General features: G+C 54.5%; 1 protein-coding gene across 1 annotated transcript in view; it reads left to right on the top strand.

Annotated features, from left to right (window-relative positions):
• The window catches only part of LOC125320969 (zinc finger protein 208-like), a 430,705-nt gene that overhangs the window by 205,041 nt on the left and 207,432 nt on the right, over positions 1–18,232 (top strand). The window contains 1 exon segment of the mRNA XM_048293401.1: positions 16,973–17,490. Within this exon segment, the coding sequence (XP_048149358.1) occupies positions 16,973–17,490 (518 nt within the window).

The raw sequence follows: 18,232 nt of genomic DNA, 5'->3' as shown, positions 1-18,232 counted from the left end.
CATGCCCACAGCTCCCCAAGTCCCTTGTTCCCACAGAGGGTCTCTGCAATGTCCTGGCCCTGGGCCCAGGCCAGCGCTGGACCTGAGCAGGAAGTGCCCATCCAAGGGGAAGTGGAGAAAGAGGAGCTTGTCCCCAGGCAGCCACTTGGAGCTAATTGGGCAAAGAGAGGTGTCCTGGGAGGAGGAGGGATGATGGTCCCCTGCCAGCATCTCTGATAAGCCCTGTTTGCCCAGGGCCCGAGGCTCCAGGAAGACATTCAGACTCCTTGGGCTTCCAAGAAGTTAAAATCCACTGAGAAGTGGTTCCTGAGAGCTGTTCATGGCTTTGGTTCCTGTTGGACGTTCCAGGGCATTAGTGAAGGGTTCTGCTTCTGTCTTTCCCAGGGACACTGTGGATCCATCCGAGATGTGTTGTGGGCCAGCTGGGAAAGCATTTCAGGCGCCTGCCTTGACTCTTTGCTCTGGAACTTCCCAAGGAGCCGCAGGGCCCACGGGGGAAGATTTTCCTTGGGAGTGTTGCTGCTTTGTGCCCCATGGAGGAGAGAGCAGAGTGTCCCCATGGGGGATTCTTGACCTCATGGACAAGTGCTGTGACGTCTTTGGTGTGCTGAAGTTGGTTTGGACAAGAATTGAGGAAGTGTCCTCAGGGTCCTAATTAGGGAACATTGGCCCAGGAGAGCTCCAGGCTGCCTTGGAGATCAGTGCCAATCAGGGGGATGGCATTGGACGCTGGCCGCTGACCACGTGCCAACGGCCGTGGGAGAATGAGCTGGACACACACAGAGGCTCCCAGTGCCGGCAGATTGGCCCCCAGCTGCAGGGACGCCATGGGAATGTCCCTGCCTCCCTCGGGGCTGTGTCTCAGCCCTGCAGAAACTGTCCCTGCTCTTGTGCCAGCATTTCAGGAAGGATGAGTTTCCCCTCTCCTAGCGACTGCGTCTTCTGTAAAAACAATTGACAAGAGGGTCCTCAGCACAGGAAAGACTCGGAGCTCGTGGAGCACTTCCAGAGGAGGCCACCAAGATGCTCGGGGGACTGGAGCAGCTCTGTGACAGAGACAGGCTGGGATAGTTGGACCTGTTCAGCCTGGAGCAGAAAAGGCCGTGGGGACACCCCAGTGTGACCTTTCAGACTTCAAAGCACCTCCTCGGAAACATGTGGAGAAATGTTTCCGGAGGGCCTTTGTCAAGGGGACAAGGGGAGATTGTTTTCAACTAAAAAAGGGTGGGTTCAGAGCAGAGATAAAAAAATTCTTGATGCTGAGAGTGGTGAAACACTGGCACAGATTTGCCAGCGAGCTGGTGGATGCCCCGTGCCTGGAAACATTCCAGACCTCATTGGACGGGGCTCTGAGCATTCTGATGGAGTGAAAGATGTCTCTGCTGCCACCCAGAAGGAGGCCCTGCCCTGTGGTGTCGGCTACCGGAGTGGTCGCTGTGTCTTGTAGGATGCAATTCCCCCAGGGAGCAGAGGGAACACACAGCACCACTGGGAGCAGGAGCATCCTGCCATGGAGACAGGAATATTCTGGATGCAGAGGCTCAGGCTGCCCTGTTTGGCTTCTGTGTAGATGGAGACAAGTGTCAGAAGAGACTGAGAACCAGGAGCCCCCACCGTGTCTCTGAGTCCCCTTGATTCCCTGAGGCCCCACAGTGTCACAGGTTCTCCTTTGGGCCACGAGGTCGCACGGTGTCACAGGATCCCTCTGGTGCCATGAGCCCTTGTGGTGTCACAATGGTCCTTGGTTCCACGAGGCCCCACATTGTTACAGAGTCCCCTTTCTGCTGTGAGGTCCCACATTATGTCAGGGTCGCCTTGGCTCCATGAGGCCCCACATTGTCACAGGCTCCCCCTTTCTGCCATCAGGTCTCACATTGTCCCAGGGTCTCTTTGGTTCTATGAGGCCCTGCAGTGTCACAATGGATCTTTGGTTCCATGAGGCCCCACAGTGTCACAAGGCTCCCTGGGAACCACGAGGCCCTCAGGGATCACAATGGATCCTTGGTTCCATGAGGCCCCACAGCTCCCCAGGGCCTGTGGATTCCACAAGATCCTGGAGTGGCACAGGGTTCCTTTGCTTCCATGTGTCCCCGCGGTGTCACAATGTCCCCACGGTTCCAGGAGGCCCCGCAGTGTCACAGACGAGCAGCACTGGAGTGGGAGCAGCACCAGGGGAGGTTTTGCAGCTGCGCTGGAACAGCAGCAGCAGCAGCAGCCACGGAGCAACAGTGGAACAGCGGTGGAATGCAAGTCCCGTGAGCAGCAGCTGAGGGAGCTGGGGTTGTTTATCCTGGAGAAGAGGAGGCTCAGGGGGGACCTTCTCACTCTCTACAACTCCCTGACAGCAGGGGGCAGCCAGGTGGGGCTCGGTCTCTTCTCCCAGGGACCAGAGACAGGACAAGAGGACACAGCCTTGAGCTGCAGCAGAGGAGGTTTAGGCTGGAGATTAGAAAGAGTTTCTTCACAGCAAGGGTGATTGGGCATTGGAATGGGCTGCCCAGGGAGGTGGTGGAGTCGCCGTCCCTGGAGGTATTCAAGGAAAGACTGGATGTGGCACTTGCTGCCATGGTCTGGTGACAAGGTGGTGTTGGATGATCTCACAGATCTTTTCCAAGCTGGTTAATTCTGGGATTCTGTCATTCAGTGCAGCAGCGGTGGAACCTTGGTGGAAAAAGAGTGGGAAATGGCCCCGCAGCTGTGGAGCAGCACCTGAGATGCCCAAGCTGCGGGACACAGAGCGGGTCTGAGCGCTGTGTCCTGTGGGAGCTGGCCCCACACACCAGAACCATGCCCGTCAGGCTGACCCAGAGCAGGGGGCAGCGGCAGGAATTGCTGCTGGGCTGCGGAAGGCGCGGATCCAGCGCGTTTGATGGTGACTCGGGGGTTGGATCCTGGTTGTTGGTGGCCACCTTTGGTGGTAGCGGGACACTTTCAGTTGATCTGAAGTCGTGAACTCAGGAGAAAGTCAGCACAAAAGGAATCAAGTGGCCTTTTCTGCTGCAGGGAAACGCATCTTGGTAGAGGTTTAATGATTTCTGATGTAGGAAGCAAACGGAGTCAATTTTTGGCCTGTGGTTTTGTTGTAATCCAGGGACAGTTTCCAAAATGATGCAATTTGTGGTGAAAAACCAGGAACGTGCCTCAGCATCGGGATGTTGCACACTGAGTACAGAGCTGTTTGTGGTGGTTATGATCAAGAAAACAATTGGAATTCTTGTCCCTACTTCACTCTTTCTCCCTCTCTCTCTGGGAATGAGTCTCCAACACTCCCTGCAGCTCTGCTTTCCATGATCTGCTCCTCTGGAGTTGGGCTTGGCCAGCTGAGCAGCGGGAAGCAGGAGGATAATGGCCCATTCCAACTGCAGACTTCCTTTTTGTAGCCTCTGGATTTCCAGCATTTAGAAACGGTCATGTTTTAAACTGTCTGACCAAATCCCACAGGTCTGACTTCTGCCCTGGCAGAAAAATCCTCCTGTGGCCCTATTTGGGAACGGACCCTTGGAAACACCTCACTGCAGATGAGTTTTGGTTGGTTTTGCTAAGGGATGACAAGAAGATCAGCACAAGGAGGAAGGCTGAGGGAGAGGGAAGGACCAATTCCTTCCTTTTGTCTTCCCATTGTGTCCTGGGTTGCAGTGTATTCTATTACCATCCTCAGGAGCTGTTGAAACCAGGTGGGGCACTGTTTCCTTGCCTCCTTCCCCCAGACTATCTTTCTGTTAATTGCCCATCATTGTCCTGCCGCCTGACTCAGAGATAACTCACTCCGGACTATCTTCTGTTAATGAGCCTAATCAACACTTTGCCTCATGACTCATTACCCCATTGTGAGATGCTCCACCCAGAGGGAGGAACCAAGCATCCCATCCTGGATATAATCTGGGACTCTGACCACCAGAGACAACCCTTCCCACTGGATTTCCAGAGGACAGGAGCTACACAGCCACCATTGGACTTTCTGAGGAAGAGCAGACTCTTTTACTACAGGATCACTGCTTCAGGGGACTGCAGCCACCATTCTACCAGATTGCTACCACCACCGTGCCTAACAGGGTGTCAGGTTGTACCTTGACTCTGTCAGTTTGACAGTGTTTTCTTTTACTTTTTTCTCCCTTTTCTTTAATTTCCATTAAATTGTTATTCTGACTTGGTGCCTCCCACTGGTTTGTTTTCAAACTAGTACACATTGGAAAGTCTCCTGCAGAGGTTGTGCTGCAGCCAGAGACTTGCCGGGCCAAGGGCTGAGGGAAACGATTCAGCTGAGGCACTTGAGGCATCTTGTCCCCGGTTTGTAGCCCTGGATCTGGGAGGGGACTCAGCTGCCCCCCTTGCACCCCACAACCCCCCTGAAATGGGGGATTCCTCCCGCCTCTGCCAGGTGCCCCTTATCCATCCCTAGCCTGGGTGCTCCTAGTCTGAGCTCCCATGGTCATTCCTGGTGGTGGGGAGCAGGAGGGAGGAGTTCAGAGCAAACCTGGGAGGTGCCAGCAGGCTCAGAGATGTGTGGAGGTGACAGTGAGACAGTGATGGGATGTGCAGATGGTCACGGGGACAGGACAACACCTCGGGGATCAACTTCTTGGAGATTTGGGGGAATTTCCTTAGGAAAGCACACACGGACACAGACACACGGACACAGAGCGTAGCTTTGCCAAAAGGGTGTATTGATTAGTCAGGGGCAAATGGCCCTGGGCTCGAAGGGTTCAGGGGATTCCTCCAGGGATGATCATCTCCTCATTCCACTGGTAGGGAAAAGGACACCATAGTCCCCACAACTTGCAATTCTAAAAGACATTCGCAGAAGGTGACCTCTGGTGCCCACTGGGACATGAGAGGGGCCTTGGCCCCAGCCCTCTCCCTGCAGGCACTGCTCACCTAGGCATCCAGAGAGGCAGCCAGGCGCTTCACCCGCAGAAGAGCCTCCAGCTTTTTACACAGAGCAGGCTGGGGACAAAGGCAGCGTTAGAGACACACTGGGGGCACTGGGCTGCACTGGGAGGAAAAGGGAAAGCAAAGGGGTCCTTGGGGAAGGGGCCTGCGGGCAGCAATGGGGTGCAGGAGCTGCTGTGCTCCTGCCCAGCGGCAGTGGGGTCCTGGCCAAGAGGCACAGCTGGGGCAGGGGCTGTGGCCTGGACCATGCGGGGGGTGCTGGGGGGCCTGGGATGGGAATGCAACAGGGGCCCTGGGCAAGGGGTTCCCTGGGAAGGATCCGTGGGGCAGGGGAGGTGTCTGGGGTGTCAGCAGGGCTGCACTGGGCTGTGCTGGGGCAGCATGGGATGGCCTGGGGTGTGGTGGCCGTGCGAGGGGAGGGTCTGACACCGGCAGAACTCCTGGTACCCACCTGAGGCGTCTTCAGGATGTCGACATTGTCTACATCCACCTGCAGAGAGACTAGGAGATCTCGCTGGTCACTGGGATGTCCCCAGTGCCAGCAAGGGATGGGAGGAACCAAAGTGCCCCCCAATTACCAGAGGGGATGCCCTCCAGTCCCAGCCCCCCACTCACCTCCTGGAGATCATCTTGGGTTCCTTCCAGGAGTGCCTGGGAAAGGACAACAAAGGCTTGGTCTGGATTGGACCTTGTGGGGCTGAGGGGGGAACACGGGTGCAGGGAGCAGGGCGGAGGCAAAGGGATGGGAATTCAGGGCCTCCAAGGAGATCTGTTTGGAGCTGGGGGAGACCCAAAGACACTGACCTGGGGTAAACTGAGGAGCCAAGGGACGTGGCTGGGGCCGTGGAAGGGGCACGGTGTAAGGTACAGGGCAGGAGAAAGGAATTGTGGTGTAGGGACATGGGAGTGCAAGGGAGGGGCTTGGTGGGGAAAGAAGAACGGGGATGGGCGAGGACAAAAGCGACAGGACTGAGAGAGGGTTTGGGAGCTGGGGGTGAGTCCAGGAATGGTATCAGGAGACAGCGCTGCAGTGGCCAGGAAGAAAAGCAAAGGACTGGGGGGGGGCATGGAAGGAAAGGGCTTGGGAATGGTCAGTGGGAGGGCATTTGGGGAGGCTGGCTAGGACATAGAGGAGAGAGCCGGGAGGAAATTCCTGAAGGGACACCAAAAGGGTGGGATGAGAGGCCAGAAAGGGCAGGGTGTGGGGACCTGTTTGGCTGGTGCCTCACCTTGGCCTGTGCCGGGAGGCACAGCAGGATGGAGAAGAGCAGGGCCACGCTGAGCACAGCCACCTTCATCTTCCTCTCGCACTGGGCAGCACTGGCTGAGGCTGCACCGGGCCAGGAGCACCTTTATCCCTGCCGGGACTCCTCGCTGCACCCTCCCCGACAGCCCCCAGGCCAAAGCCCGGCTTGGCACAGCCCCCAGCCCTGGCCACAAGCCCGGCCCTGGCACAGAGTCCATCCCACCTGCGGCACGCATCCAGCCCCCTTGCCTGGCATCCCTCCAGCTTCCTGCACGGGGCAGCTGCCCCTGGAATGGCCCAGGCACCTGCGGGGGCCAAGGCCCTGGGGGGGGTAGGGAGCCAAAGGCAGCTGGGGACCCTGTGGGGACAACCCCCACTCCACCACAATCCATCCTCCTGCAGCCCCCACAGCCAGATCCCCCATCTCCCGCTGCCCCTTCCCTCCCAGAGCTTTCCCTGTGGGACACGCCAGAGCTGAGCCCAGTCCCAGACCCAATATGTGGGAGAAGAACAGTGTCATGGGCAATGTGATCAACCTCATAACTGGGATCTCCAGTCACTAGAGACACTGGGGAGCACTGGGGAGCACTGGGGGTGGTGATCAGCTGCATACAATGCTGAGGCTTGGGGAATTACTCAGGTGTGGCACTTCCTAAATTCACACCACCTCGTTTTCTTGCATTGCAGGCCTCAAACCAGTCCCATCTCCAGCCCCAGAGCAGAGTCCAGAGGGGAAGATGCCCTACCCAGACCCTCACACTGTCACACCTGGGCACACCAGAGCACCTGGGGCCCGCTCTGCACAGCTGCCCCACACATGTGTGCTTCCAGGACCCCATCTGTGGGATATGCCCACCTGTAATACCCATCCCCAACAAGGCTCAGACGCCAGCACTGTCCCTGCCTGGGACATGCCCACAGCTCCCCAAGTCCCTTGTTCCCACAGAGGGTCTCTGCAATGTCCTGGCCCTGGGCCCAGGCCAGCGCTGGACCTGAGCAGGAAGTGCCCATCCAAGGGGAAGTGGAGAAAGAGGAGCTTGTCCCCAGGCAGCCACTTGGAGCTAATTGGGCAAAGAGAGGTGTCCTGGGAGGAGGAGCGATGATGGTCCCCTGCCAGCATCTCTGATAAGCCCTGTTTGCCCAGGGCCCGAGGCTCCAGGAAGACATTCAGACTCCTTGGGCTTCCAAGAAGTTAAAATCCACTGAGAAGTGGTTCCTGAGAGCTGTTCATGGCTTTGGTTCCTGTTGGACGTTCCAGGGCATTAGTGAAGGGTTCTGCTTCTGTCTTTCCCAGGGACACTGTGGATCCATCCGAGATGTGTTGTGGGCCAGCTGGGAAAGCATTTCAGGCGCCTGCCTTGACTCTTTGCTCTGGAACTTCCCAAGGAGCCGCAGGGCCCACGGGGGAAGATTTTCCTTGGGAGTGTTGCTGCTTTGTGCCCCATGGAGGAGAGAGCAGAGTGTCCCCATGGGGGATTCTTGACCTCATGGACAAGTGCTGTGACGTCTTTGGTGTGCTGAAGTTGGTTTGGACAAGAATTGAGGAAGTGTCCTCAGGGTCCTAATTAGGGAACATTGGCCCAGGAGAGCTCCAGGCTGCCTTGGAGATCAGTGCCAATCAGGGGGATGGCATTGGACGCTGGCCGCTGACCACGTGCCAACGGCCGTGGGAGAATGAGCTGGACACACACAGAGGCTCCCAGTGCCGGCAGATTGGCCCCCAGCTGCAGGGACGCCATGGGAATGTCCCTGCCTCCCTCGGGGCTGTGTCTCAGCCCTGCAGAAACTGTCCCTGCTCTTGTGCCAGCATTTCAGGAAGGATGAGTTTCCCCTCTCCTAGCGACTGCGTCTTCTGTAAAAACAATTGACAAGAGGGTCCTCAGCACAGGAAAGACTCGGAGCTCGTGGAGCACTTCCAGAGGAGGCCACCAAGATGCTCGGGGGACTGGAGCAGCTCTGTGACAGAGACAGGCTGGGATAGTTGGACCTGTTCAGCCTGGAGCAGAAAAGGCCGTGGGGACACCCCAGTGTGACCTTTCAGACTTCAAAGCACCTCCTCGGAAACATGTGGAGAAATGTTTCCGGAGGGCCTTTGTCAGGGGGACAAGGAGAGATTGTTTTCAACTGAAAGAGAGTGGGTTCAGAGCAGAGATAAGGAAAATTCTTGATGCTGAGAGTGGTGAAACACTGGCACAGATTTGCCAGCGAGCTGGTGGATGCCCCGTGCCTGGAAACATTCCAGACCACATTGGACGGGGCTCTGAGCATTCTGATGGAGTGAAAGATGTCTCTGCTGCCACCCAGAAGGAGGCCCTGCCCTGTGGTGTCGGCTACCGGAGTGGTCGCTGTGTCTTGTAGGATGCAATTCCCCCAGGGAGCAGAGGGAACACACAGCACCACTGTGAGCAGGAGCATCCTGCCATGGAGACAGGAATATTCTGGATGCAGAGGCTCAGGCTGCCCTGTTTGGCTTCTGTGTAGATGGAGACAAGTGTCAGAAGAGACTGAGAACCAGGAGCCCCCACCATGTCTCTGAGTCCCCTTGATTCCCTGAGGCCCCACAGTGTCACAGGTTCTCCTTTGGGCCACGAGGTCGCACGGTGTCACAGGATCCCTCTGGTGCCATGAGCCCTTGTGGTGTCACAATGGTCCTTGGTTCCACGAGGCCCCACATTGTTACAGAGTCCCCTTTCTGCTGTGAGGTCCCACATTATGTCAGGGTCGCCTTGGCTCCATGAGGCCCCACATTGTCACAGGCTCCCCCTTTCTGCCATCAGGTCTCACATTGTCCCAGGGTCTCTTTGGTTCTATGAGGCCCTGCAGTGTCACAATGGATCTTTGGTTCCATGAGGCCCCACAGTGTCACAAGGCTCCCTGGGAACCACGAGGCCCTCAGGGATCACAATGGATCCTTGGTTCCATGAGGCCCCACAGCTCCCCAAGGCCTGTGGATTCCACAAGATCCTGGAGTGGCACAGGGTTCCTTTGCTTCCATGTGTCCCCGCGGTGTCACAATGTCCCCATGGTTCCAGGAGGCCCCGCAGTGTCACAGACGAGCAGCACTGGAGTGGGAGCAGCACCAGGGGAGGTTTTGCAGCTGCGCTGGAACAGCAGCAGCAGCAGCAGCCACGGAGCAACAGTGGAACAGCGGTGGAATGCAAGTCCCGTGAGGAGTGGCTGAGGGAGCTGGGGTTGTTTATCCTGGAGAAGAGGAGGCTCAGGGGGGACCTTCTCACTCTCTACAACTCCCTGACAGCAGGGGGCAGCCAGGTGGGGCTCGGTCTCTTCTCCCAGGGACCAGAGACAGGACAAGAGGACACAGCCTTGAGCTGCAGCAGAGGAGGTTTAGGCTGGAGATTAGAAAGAGTTTCTTCACAGCAAGGGTGATTGGGCATTGGAATGGGCTGCCCAGGGAGGTGGTGGAGTCGCTGTCCCTGGAGGTATTCAAGGAAAGACTGGATGTGGCACTTGCTGCCATGGTCTGGTGACAAGGTGGTGTTGGATGATCTCACAGATCTTTTCCAAGCTGGTTAATTCTGGGATTCTGTCATTCAGTGCAGCAGCGGTGGAACCTTGGTGGAAAAAGAGTGGGAAATGGCCCCGCAGCTGTGGAGCAGCACCTGAGATGCCCAAGCTGCGGGACACAGAGCGGGTCTGAGCGCTGTGTCCTGTGGGAGCTGGCCCCACACACCAGAACCATGCCCGTCAGGCTGACCCAGAGCAGGGGGCAGCGGCAGGAATTGCTGCTGGGCTGCGGAAGGCGCGGATCCAGCGCGTTTGATGGTGACTCGGGGGTTGGATCCTGGTTGTTGGCGGCCACCTTTGGTGGTAGCGGGACACTTTCAGTTGATCTGAAGTCGTGAACTCAGGAGAAAGTCAGCACAAAAGGAATCAAGTGGCCTTTTCTGCTGCAGGGAAACGCATCTTGGTAGAGGTTTAATGATTTCTGATGTAGGAAGCAAACGGAGTCAATTTTTGGCCTGTGGTTTTGTTGTAATCCAGGGACAGTTTCCAAAATGATGCAATTTGTGGTGAAAAACCAGGAACGTGCCTCAGCATCGGGATGTTGCACACTGAGTACAGAGCTGTTTGTGGTGGTTATGATCAAGAAAACAATTGGAATTCTTGTCCCTACTTCACTCTTTCTCCCTCTCTCTCTGGGAATGAGTCTCCAACACTCCCTGCAGCTCTGCTTTCCATGATCTGCTCCTCTGGAGTTGGGCTTGGCCAGCTGAGCAGCGGGAAGCAGGAGGATAATGGCCCATTCCAACTGCAGACTTCCTTTTTGTAGCCTCTGGATTTCCAGCATTTAGAAATGGTCATGTTTTAAACTGTCTGACCAAATCCCACAGGTCTCACTTCTGCCCTGGCAGAAAATCCTCCTGTGGCCCTATTTGGGAAAGGACCCTCGGAAACACCTGGTGGTGGGGAGCAGGAGGGAGGAGTTCAGAGCAAACCTGGGAGGTGCCAGCAGGCTCAGAGATGTGTGGAGGTGACAGTGAGACAGTGACAGGATTTGCAGATGGTCAGGGGGCCAGGACAACACCTCTGGGATCAACTTCTTGGAGATTTGGGGGAATTTCCTTTGGAAAACACACACGGACACAGAGACCTGGACACGGAGTGTAAATTTGCTGAAGAGGTTTATTGAGCATTTGAGGAAAAAGGCCCAGGGCTCACAGGGGATCAGGCGATTCCTCCAGGGATGATCATCATCTCCTCATGCCACTGGAGGGGGACAGGACATGGTTTTCACCACCTGGTCCAATTGCTCAGCAGAGGGTCCCCGGATGGGGTCCCCGGGCCGGCGCCCCGCCTCGGCCGGCGCCAAGCAGCCAGCTTAGAACTGGTGCGGACCAGGGGAATCCGACTGTTTAATTAAAACAAAGCATCGCGAAGGCCCGAGGTGGGTGTTGACGCCATGTGATTTCTGCCCAGTGCTCTGAATGTCAAAGTGAAGAAATTCAATGAAGCGCGAGTAAGCGGCCAGCGTAACTACCATCTTCTGAGGAGATACCTGTTACGAAGTGGGCACTGCTGCAAAGGTCACTCCTCCTCATGGTACCACTGTATGCCCTTTGAAGTGTAACGAAGCCGACTTCTGCCCCGGCATGGTACCATTGGAATCTCCAGTCAACAATCTCCTGCTAAACAGTTGAACAAATTTTATGTAAGGACCGTGCAGCTTTTTACCCGAATTCTGGCCCATGGATTTGTGCCTGGCAAGATTTGGTACTTTATTGAGGGGTCTACTGCTGATCTTATTCCTCCTCTCCTAAAATTTTGGACACTTTAACTATCCGGATCCCTAAAATGTGTCCATCGATAAACCTGTACCAGGCATTGACCGGCACCCAAACTTCCCATTTTGATTGGGTGGATCTGGCATCTAAAACTTTTAATCTAGATTCCTTGTGTAAAAACAGGGCCTACCTGTGTTCTCTAAATTTACCATCTGGCCTCCCTAACTTAGCAGAAAATGCATTTGAACTGGTGACACTGGAGTTTTACACATCGGGTGTGTTTGACACTAAGGAGTGTGTTTGTTTTTCCACGGTTTGGGAGGGTTTTCCCAGGCTATGGGAGGTGTAAGAACATCTTAAACCTCAACCAAGTGTGGAAGAAGACAGCTGTCTCCCGAGACTTTTTGTACTAAACAACGGGGGAAAAAGCAGCAAGGAGAGGGAAGGAACATTGGAAACATTGCCTCCTGAGCTGGAGAACAACCTGCCAGCAACATCCCCACCCACATCTCTAAGTTTCCTCTTGCGTGACTTTTGAATAGGTTCCCACAGAGGGAGGAAATTGGTAATTGTTCCTGTTGCCCAGACCAACTTATCAATGTTTCTGTTCCTCATTCTAAGCACAGCTAAGCAAACATACAAATGACAGATCAGCAATTATTCCATAAGCAATTCCTAACATCTTGAAAACTGTTTCAGGTCCAGCTCTCTTAACCATTTTAATTAACTCTAGCTGGGCCCAAATTCCTTCCTCTTCTAACTAATTGCAACACAGCTAGCCTATAACTAAACTCTTCATGTTTCTTTTAAATCCATGTTTCGCCCACAAAAGGTGTTGGTCTAAGGAGGAAGAGCATCTGCTGATAAGGTTGAAGGCTCAGTTTTGGGGAAACAAAACCATCAGTAAACTCATTGCCAAACACATTCTGTCCAAGACAGGGAAGCAGATGAGTGATAAGAGGAGATTGCTGCCCAGAGAACCAGCTGTGGGCATGGGAACAGCAGCTGGGATGAGTCATTGGCCAGATAATGAGGAGGAACAGCTGGGAACATCAACCAGCAGAGGGAAGGGCAGCTGCGGGCCCATTATCAGAGAACTTTCAGTCAAAGTCTTTCAGCTGGGAAACTCAACTCCTTCCCATGGGCATTCAAGCAGGTACTTAATGGCCAGCAGATGACATCACTGGTCAATGAGTCAGCCCAGGGCTGCTTCAGATGCATCAATATGATAAGCCAGATAAGAACATCAGCCCGAGATAAGAACAGCAGCCCGAGATAAGAACAAAGCAGGGACCCAGGAAGAAAACTCCTGAAGACCTTGCCAGAAGTGGCTGACTAAGAGAGCAATCAGGAGAGGTGCACTTCCAGCACCTATTCCATCTAGATTGGGGGAAATCAGCCAAGATTACTCTGCATGACATTGAATGCCTGTCCTGCAAAATTCTACCCAGTGAAATTTGTGTGGCATTTAAAGACAGATGGGAAACACCTGGAAAGTTTAAGAGCCTTGGGAACTTGCAAATTCAATGGGAAAGCTGACAATAGCGCTTCCAGGGACTTAATTACAGCCAAAGAAACTGAGAAGAGTGTGCAGGAGATGAGCAAAAGCTGAGCTCCTGGTCCAGACGGGATTACCCTAAAGGACCTCAAGAAGACAGACCCTGAGTTTTCCCAGACCATGGAGATATTCAACCTTTGGTTAACATCAGGTAAAATCTCGGACATGGTGAGGGGATGCAGGACTGTATTAACACCAAAGTCAACCAAACCAGAACATTTCCAAGACATTAATAACTGGAGACCCATCATGATTGGCTCCATCCTGTTAAGACTGTTCTCCAGAATATTAACAGCAAGGTCGACTAAAGCATGCTCCCTCAACCCAAGGCAAAGAGGCTTTATAAGAATGGCAGGATGCTCTGAAAATGTGAAACTCCTGCAAACAGTAATTCGGTCTGCCAAAAAATATCACAAACCGCTGGGGGTTGTATTTGTGGACATCACTAAGGCTTTTGACACCGTCAGCCACCAGCACATCCTACATGGTCTGCAGCAAAGGGAAGTGGAGCCTCATGTCATCAGCTTGGTGAGCAATATGTATGAGAACATCCGTACATATATCACCACAAAGAAAACACAGACAGACCACATCCAGATCCAGGTGTGAGTCAAACAGGGCAACCCAATGTTGCCTTTTGCAAGCTGGAAGAGAGTGGCAGAGGGTACCACTGGGGAATGAACAGCATCACAGCGATGGCATTTGCAGACGATCTGGTCTTATTGAGCGATTCCTGGGAAAACATGAAGCAGAACATCAAGATATTAGAGACCTTCTGCAATCTCCCCGGTCTCAAAACACAAGGGGAAGAGTGCCACGGCTTTTCCATCAAGCAAACAAAGGACTCTTCTAGCATCAACAACTGCACTGCTTGGACCATCATCGGCACAGTCCGAACATGACCGGCCCCGGTGACTCTGAAAAAGATCTGGGCCTGCAGATTGACCCTTGGATTGGTGTAGCAAAATGCATCCTATCTACAAAACTCACATTCTGGTTACAGTGAATTGGTAAAGTCCCTCTTCAAACTCTAGGAATCAAAAAATGGATAGCCCAAAAATATATACCATTCCACAAGTGACCTACCTGGCTGACCATTCAGAGCTGAAAGCAGGGTTCCTCAAGGCCCTTGACCTAAAAGTTTGATCAACCCTCACGGAATGGCTGCACTTACCTGCAGGTACCTGTGATGCCATCTTGTACTTGAGCATGAAGGATGACGGGTTGGGTATTGTGATGTATGGATGCGAGAGACACAAGGTAGGTGTAAGTGAATTGGGTTTATTGTAAAGTTAGAGAGCGTTCATACTTTTGAGTGTGAGAAACTGTTTTAGCTGCTCGCTCAAAAACCAGTCACAGTCCCCTAATAAATCTGTTGTCTTGACAGTTTGTCATTCTTTTCTGAAGGCTTGCAGCCTGACAAACAGGACGCCTTTCCTGTTTTCAGATCCTGTGTAATCAGCTTTCTTCCACGCTTCTCAGCATTCTTGCTCACGCGATGCAGCAGTGGCAGCTTCCTCTGTAACTCCACGCAGCAGCCTCTCCAGCTGGCAGTGGCAGCTGGGGCAAGAGGGCACAGGGGACAGCTCTCCTTTTGCAGCCTCACGGGACAGCAATGTGTCTCAGCACCAACCCCGGCAGCGGGCAGCAAACAGCAAAGGCAGGCAGGTCCGATCAGGCAGCACTGGACCTCAGCGTCACTCACCGGCAGCTGGCAGAAGTGGTGAAGGCAGCAGATCTGATTGAGCAGCAGTTGGTGTTGGCAGCCAGGAGAAGCAGTAAAACAAGGGGGCAGACGCCAAGAGCAAGGCACAGTGCAGCCCCATCTTGGTAAGGACAGGCACCCACTGCGAGCACCACAGGTGACCGCTGTGCCTCCGATTGTCGAGCAAAGGGAGCAGAGCCCAGACCCCACACATCAGCAAAGTCTCGGTTTGCCCCCAACCTCTCATGGGATCTCTGCCATTGCTGAGAACCAACCCCCCAGCCAGAGAGCTCACTCCCCAGCCACCACTTCCAAACTCTGGTTTCTCTGGCTGAGCCATCACCATGGTATGTGAGGAGGCGTGGCCATTTCTTTTGTTTCCTAATTGCCCCTGATTGTCTCCTGGGCAACCCCCTGCCCTCACTGCCTCTTCCTTTCAGATGGGACAAAATTCCTGAAAAGAAAAACAAACCCACAACAACCAGCAGTCACACCCAGCCTGAGGGGACTTCTCTGCTAATTGGTCATTATCCACCAGCAGAATGGGCAGCTGCAAGGACTTAGACAATCAAGGACTCCCAAAATATCCTGTGACTCAGAGAATGACATCATTCCATTGTGAACCTCCCTGACCTGGGGGAGGTACTGAGCATTTCCACCTGAACCTGAGCATATAAAATCTGGCTTGGGGGAACTAGGAAACCACTGCTGCTCAAGGGATCCAGAGGAGGAGCAGAACTTCCACAGGACCAGCACTTTTGACAAGACTGTGACCACCACGTGGTAGGATCTCCACCATCACTCTGACCAGCACGGTGCCAGGTTGTACTCAGTCTTTGTGGCTTAAACCAGTTTTCTCTTGATTGCTGTGTTTATTGTAATCTCTTTAATGAATTGTGAGCCCGACCGGAACTCTCTCTTGAGGTGGTTGAGGTGGGTTCATTTCTCCTGCCAGTTTCCCTTAAAAGCAGCACAGTGTTTTTTGGGAGGAGCTGTTTGGAGCTTGCAGGACTCCAAAGCTGAGGTGAAAAGAGCCTCTGGGGGATGCTGGGGTGTCCCCAGGAAGGGTTTTTCTGGCAGTCCTGGTAGCTGCTGCCAGCAGAGCCCCCAAGGTGGGCGGGGGGATGCCAGGTCCCTACCCCGCAGTGAGAGTTGGCCTTCCTGGGTCAGGCACTGCTGCTTTCAGCCCAGAGCCAGGGGGTTGTGGGACCCCCCAGAAGAGCCAGAGCAGGGGCACCTTGGGACCCACAGAGGGAGGAGAGCAGAGAGGAACAATATCGGGACTGGGGGAACCCCAGCAATCTGGAGGAGAGGGAATGTGGAGAGGGTGAACCCTGTGATTGCCTGCACCCTGAAGTGGAGACCTCAGAGAGGGGGGACCTCAAGGATTGCCAGGACCCTCAAGTGGGAAAGGGGGGATGCCTTGGAGCCCTGGCTCCCTGAAGCAGAGAATAAGGGGAGAAGGGACCCCAGGACTCCCAAAGCCCCCCAGCATTCCTAAGTGAGGGGATGCCAGAGAAGAGGGACACAAAGGATCTCCAAGTTTGGAGACCAAAGTGGAGGGAGCCTTGTAATTCCAGGGACGCCAGGCAGCCTGGGGTGGGTGGGGACCAAGCAGGTGGGGGAAACCCAATACATTCAGGACCCCCAGCAGCAGGGACACGAGGGAGCCCCCAGAAGCTCAAAGTAGAGGGACCAGAGAGGGGGAACTCGCAGGAGGCTTCTTTTGAACTGAATCTTGGTGTTTTGGAGGTTTTTATGGACACCAGAGGCCCGGTGACTTCTAGAGATGGACTTGGGCAGGAGGAACGCCCAACCCAATGCGCTCACACCTTGTTTTTCCCCATTGCAGGAGTTCCCATTCCCAAACCTTGGCCGGATGGAGGAGAAAGCTGTGAGGAAGAGGAAGATGCCCCAGGACAGCCAGACAGGTGAGGCGGAAGTCACTGCCCCTTTCCCCCTCTCTTCTGCTCCATCTCTCAGCCCAGCATCACCCCTGGCTGCAGGACAACCCTGCTGCCGACGCTATCCTGCCAAAGATGAACTGGGGGATCTCCTTCCCCTTCCCTCTGACATGGAAGCAAATCCCATCCTCTCTTTGTCCTTCCTCCCCCAGACAATGAGCTGAGGATGGAGACCAGGAAGGGCAAATTCCCCCGACAGAGTCTTGTGGAAGAGGTCGTTTTGAGTGGCTCCACATCACAGGAATCCAACGGGAAGGAAAAGCCCCAAAGATCCCACACAAAGAGGGGCTCCAAACCCAGGCCAGGGTGCTCCAAGGAGGAAAGACCCACCCTGTGCCGGGATGGCAGCTGCAGCTCCAGCCAGAGCTCAGACCTAGTGGTCCATGAGCAGCTTCATGATACGGAGAAGCCCTATGAGTGTGGTGAATGTGGGAAGAGCTTCCGCTGGAAGTCTGACCTGATCCGCCACGAGAGGATCCATACCGGGGAACGGCCCTACAAGTGCTTGGAATGTGGGAAGGACTTCAATGTCAGCTCCAGCCTGATCCGCCACCAGATGACCCACACAGGGGAACGGCCCTACAAGTGTGGGGAATGTGGGAAGAGGTTCAGCAGGAGCTTGGCCCTGATTCACCACCAGAGGATCCACACCGGGGAGAAGCCCTACGAGTGTCCTGAGTGTGGCAAGAGGTGTCGGGACAGCTCCACTCTCCTCCTGCATCAGCGGGTTCACACAGATGAGAGGCCCTTCCGCTGCCCCGACTGTGGGAAGGGCTTCTGCTGCAACTCTAGCCTCGTCCCCCATCAGCGCATCCACACTGGGGAGAGGCCCTACAAGTGTCCTGAGTGTGGGAAGAGCTTCATCCAGAGCTCTCACTTGACTAAACACCGACGGAGCCACCGGTAAAGGAAGCCCTGGGACCGCCCCAACCACAGGAAAAGCTTTGTCCGCTGCCCCAACTTCATTCCCCGTCAGAGAACCCACTTTGCAAAGAGAGCTGGTGACCCACATTCCTGGTGATCCACATTGGGAAGACACCTGGATGGTGATCTCCTTTTTCTGGTTTTCCACAGGCATCTGGGTGAACACAGCGGCAGGGTTGGTGGTGTTGCAGTTTTCCCTGTAAGTAACTTCTTTGTCTTATCCCTTCTGTTATCAATATTGTTGCCCTTCCTGTTTGTTCCTTATCTCATTGCTGTTCCCAGTAAATTGTTCTTATCCCAGCCCAGGATCTTTGTCTTTTGTGCTTTCCATGGGAGGCAGTAGGGGAGTGAGAGGCGCCGCGGTTTTAGTAGGAGCATGAAATGGGGGAATATCATTCCTAAACCACGGCACAAGCAGTCAAAGGGGTTCCGTGGTGACATCCCAGGCTTTTCCTGGGATGATAAAAAGCCGTGGGGTCAGAGGCAGTCAAAGCCATTGCATGGTGACATCCCAGGGGACTTCATGTTGCTGGGGCATTGATCTGTCACAGGTACTCACAAGGGCTCCACGGTGACATTCCAAGTGTCTCCAGGCTGCTAAAGAGCCACGAGGTCACTGGCAGTGACAGAGGCTCCACGGTGATATCCTAGGGGTCTCTAGGCTCCTAAAGATGCATTAGTCGCACACAGCCACGGGGACTC

The sequence above is a fragment of the Corvus hawaiiensis genome, unplaced genomic scaffold (genome assembly GCF_020740725.1).
Source record: "Corvus hawaiiensis isolate bCorHaw1 unplaced genomic scaffold, bCorHaw1.pri.cur scaffold_32_ctg1, whole genome shotgun sequence".
Lineage (NCBI taxonomy): Eukaryota > Metazoa > Chordata > Aves > Passeriformes > Corvidae > Corvus > Corvus hawaiiensis.
The sequence above is the reverse complement of the archived record's forward strand: the minus strand, read 5'-3'. Positions and strand labels throughout refer to the sequence as shown.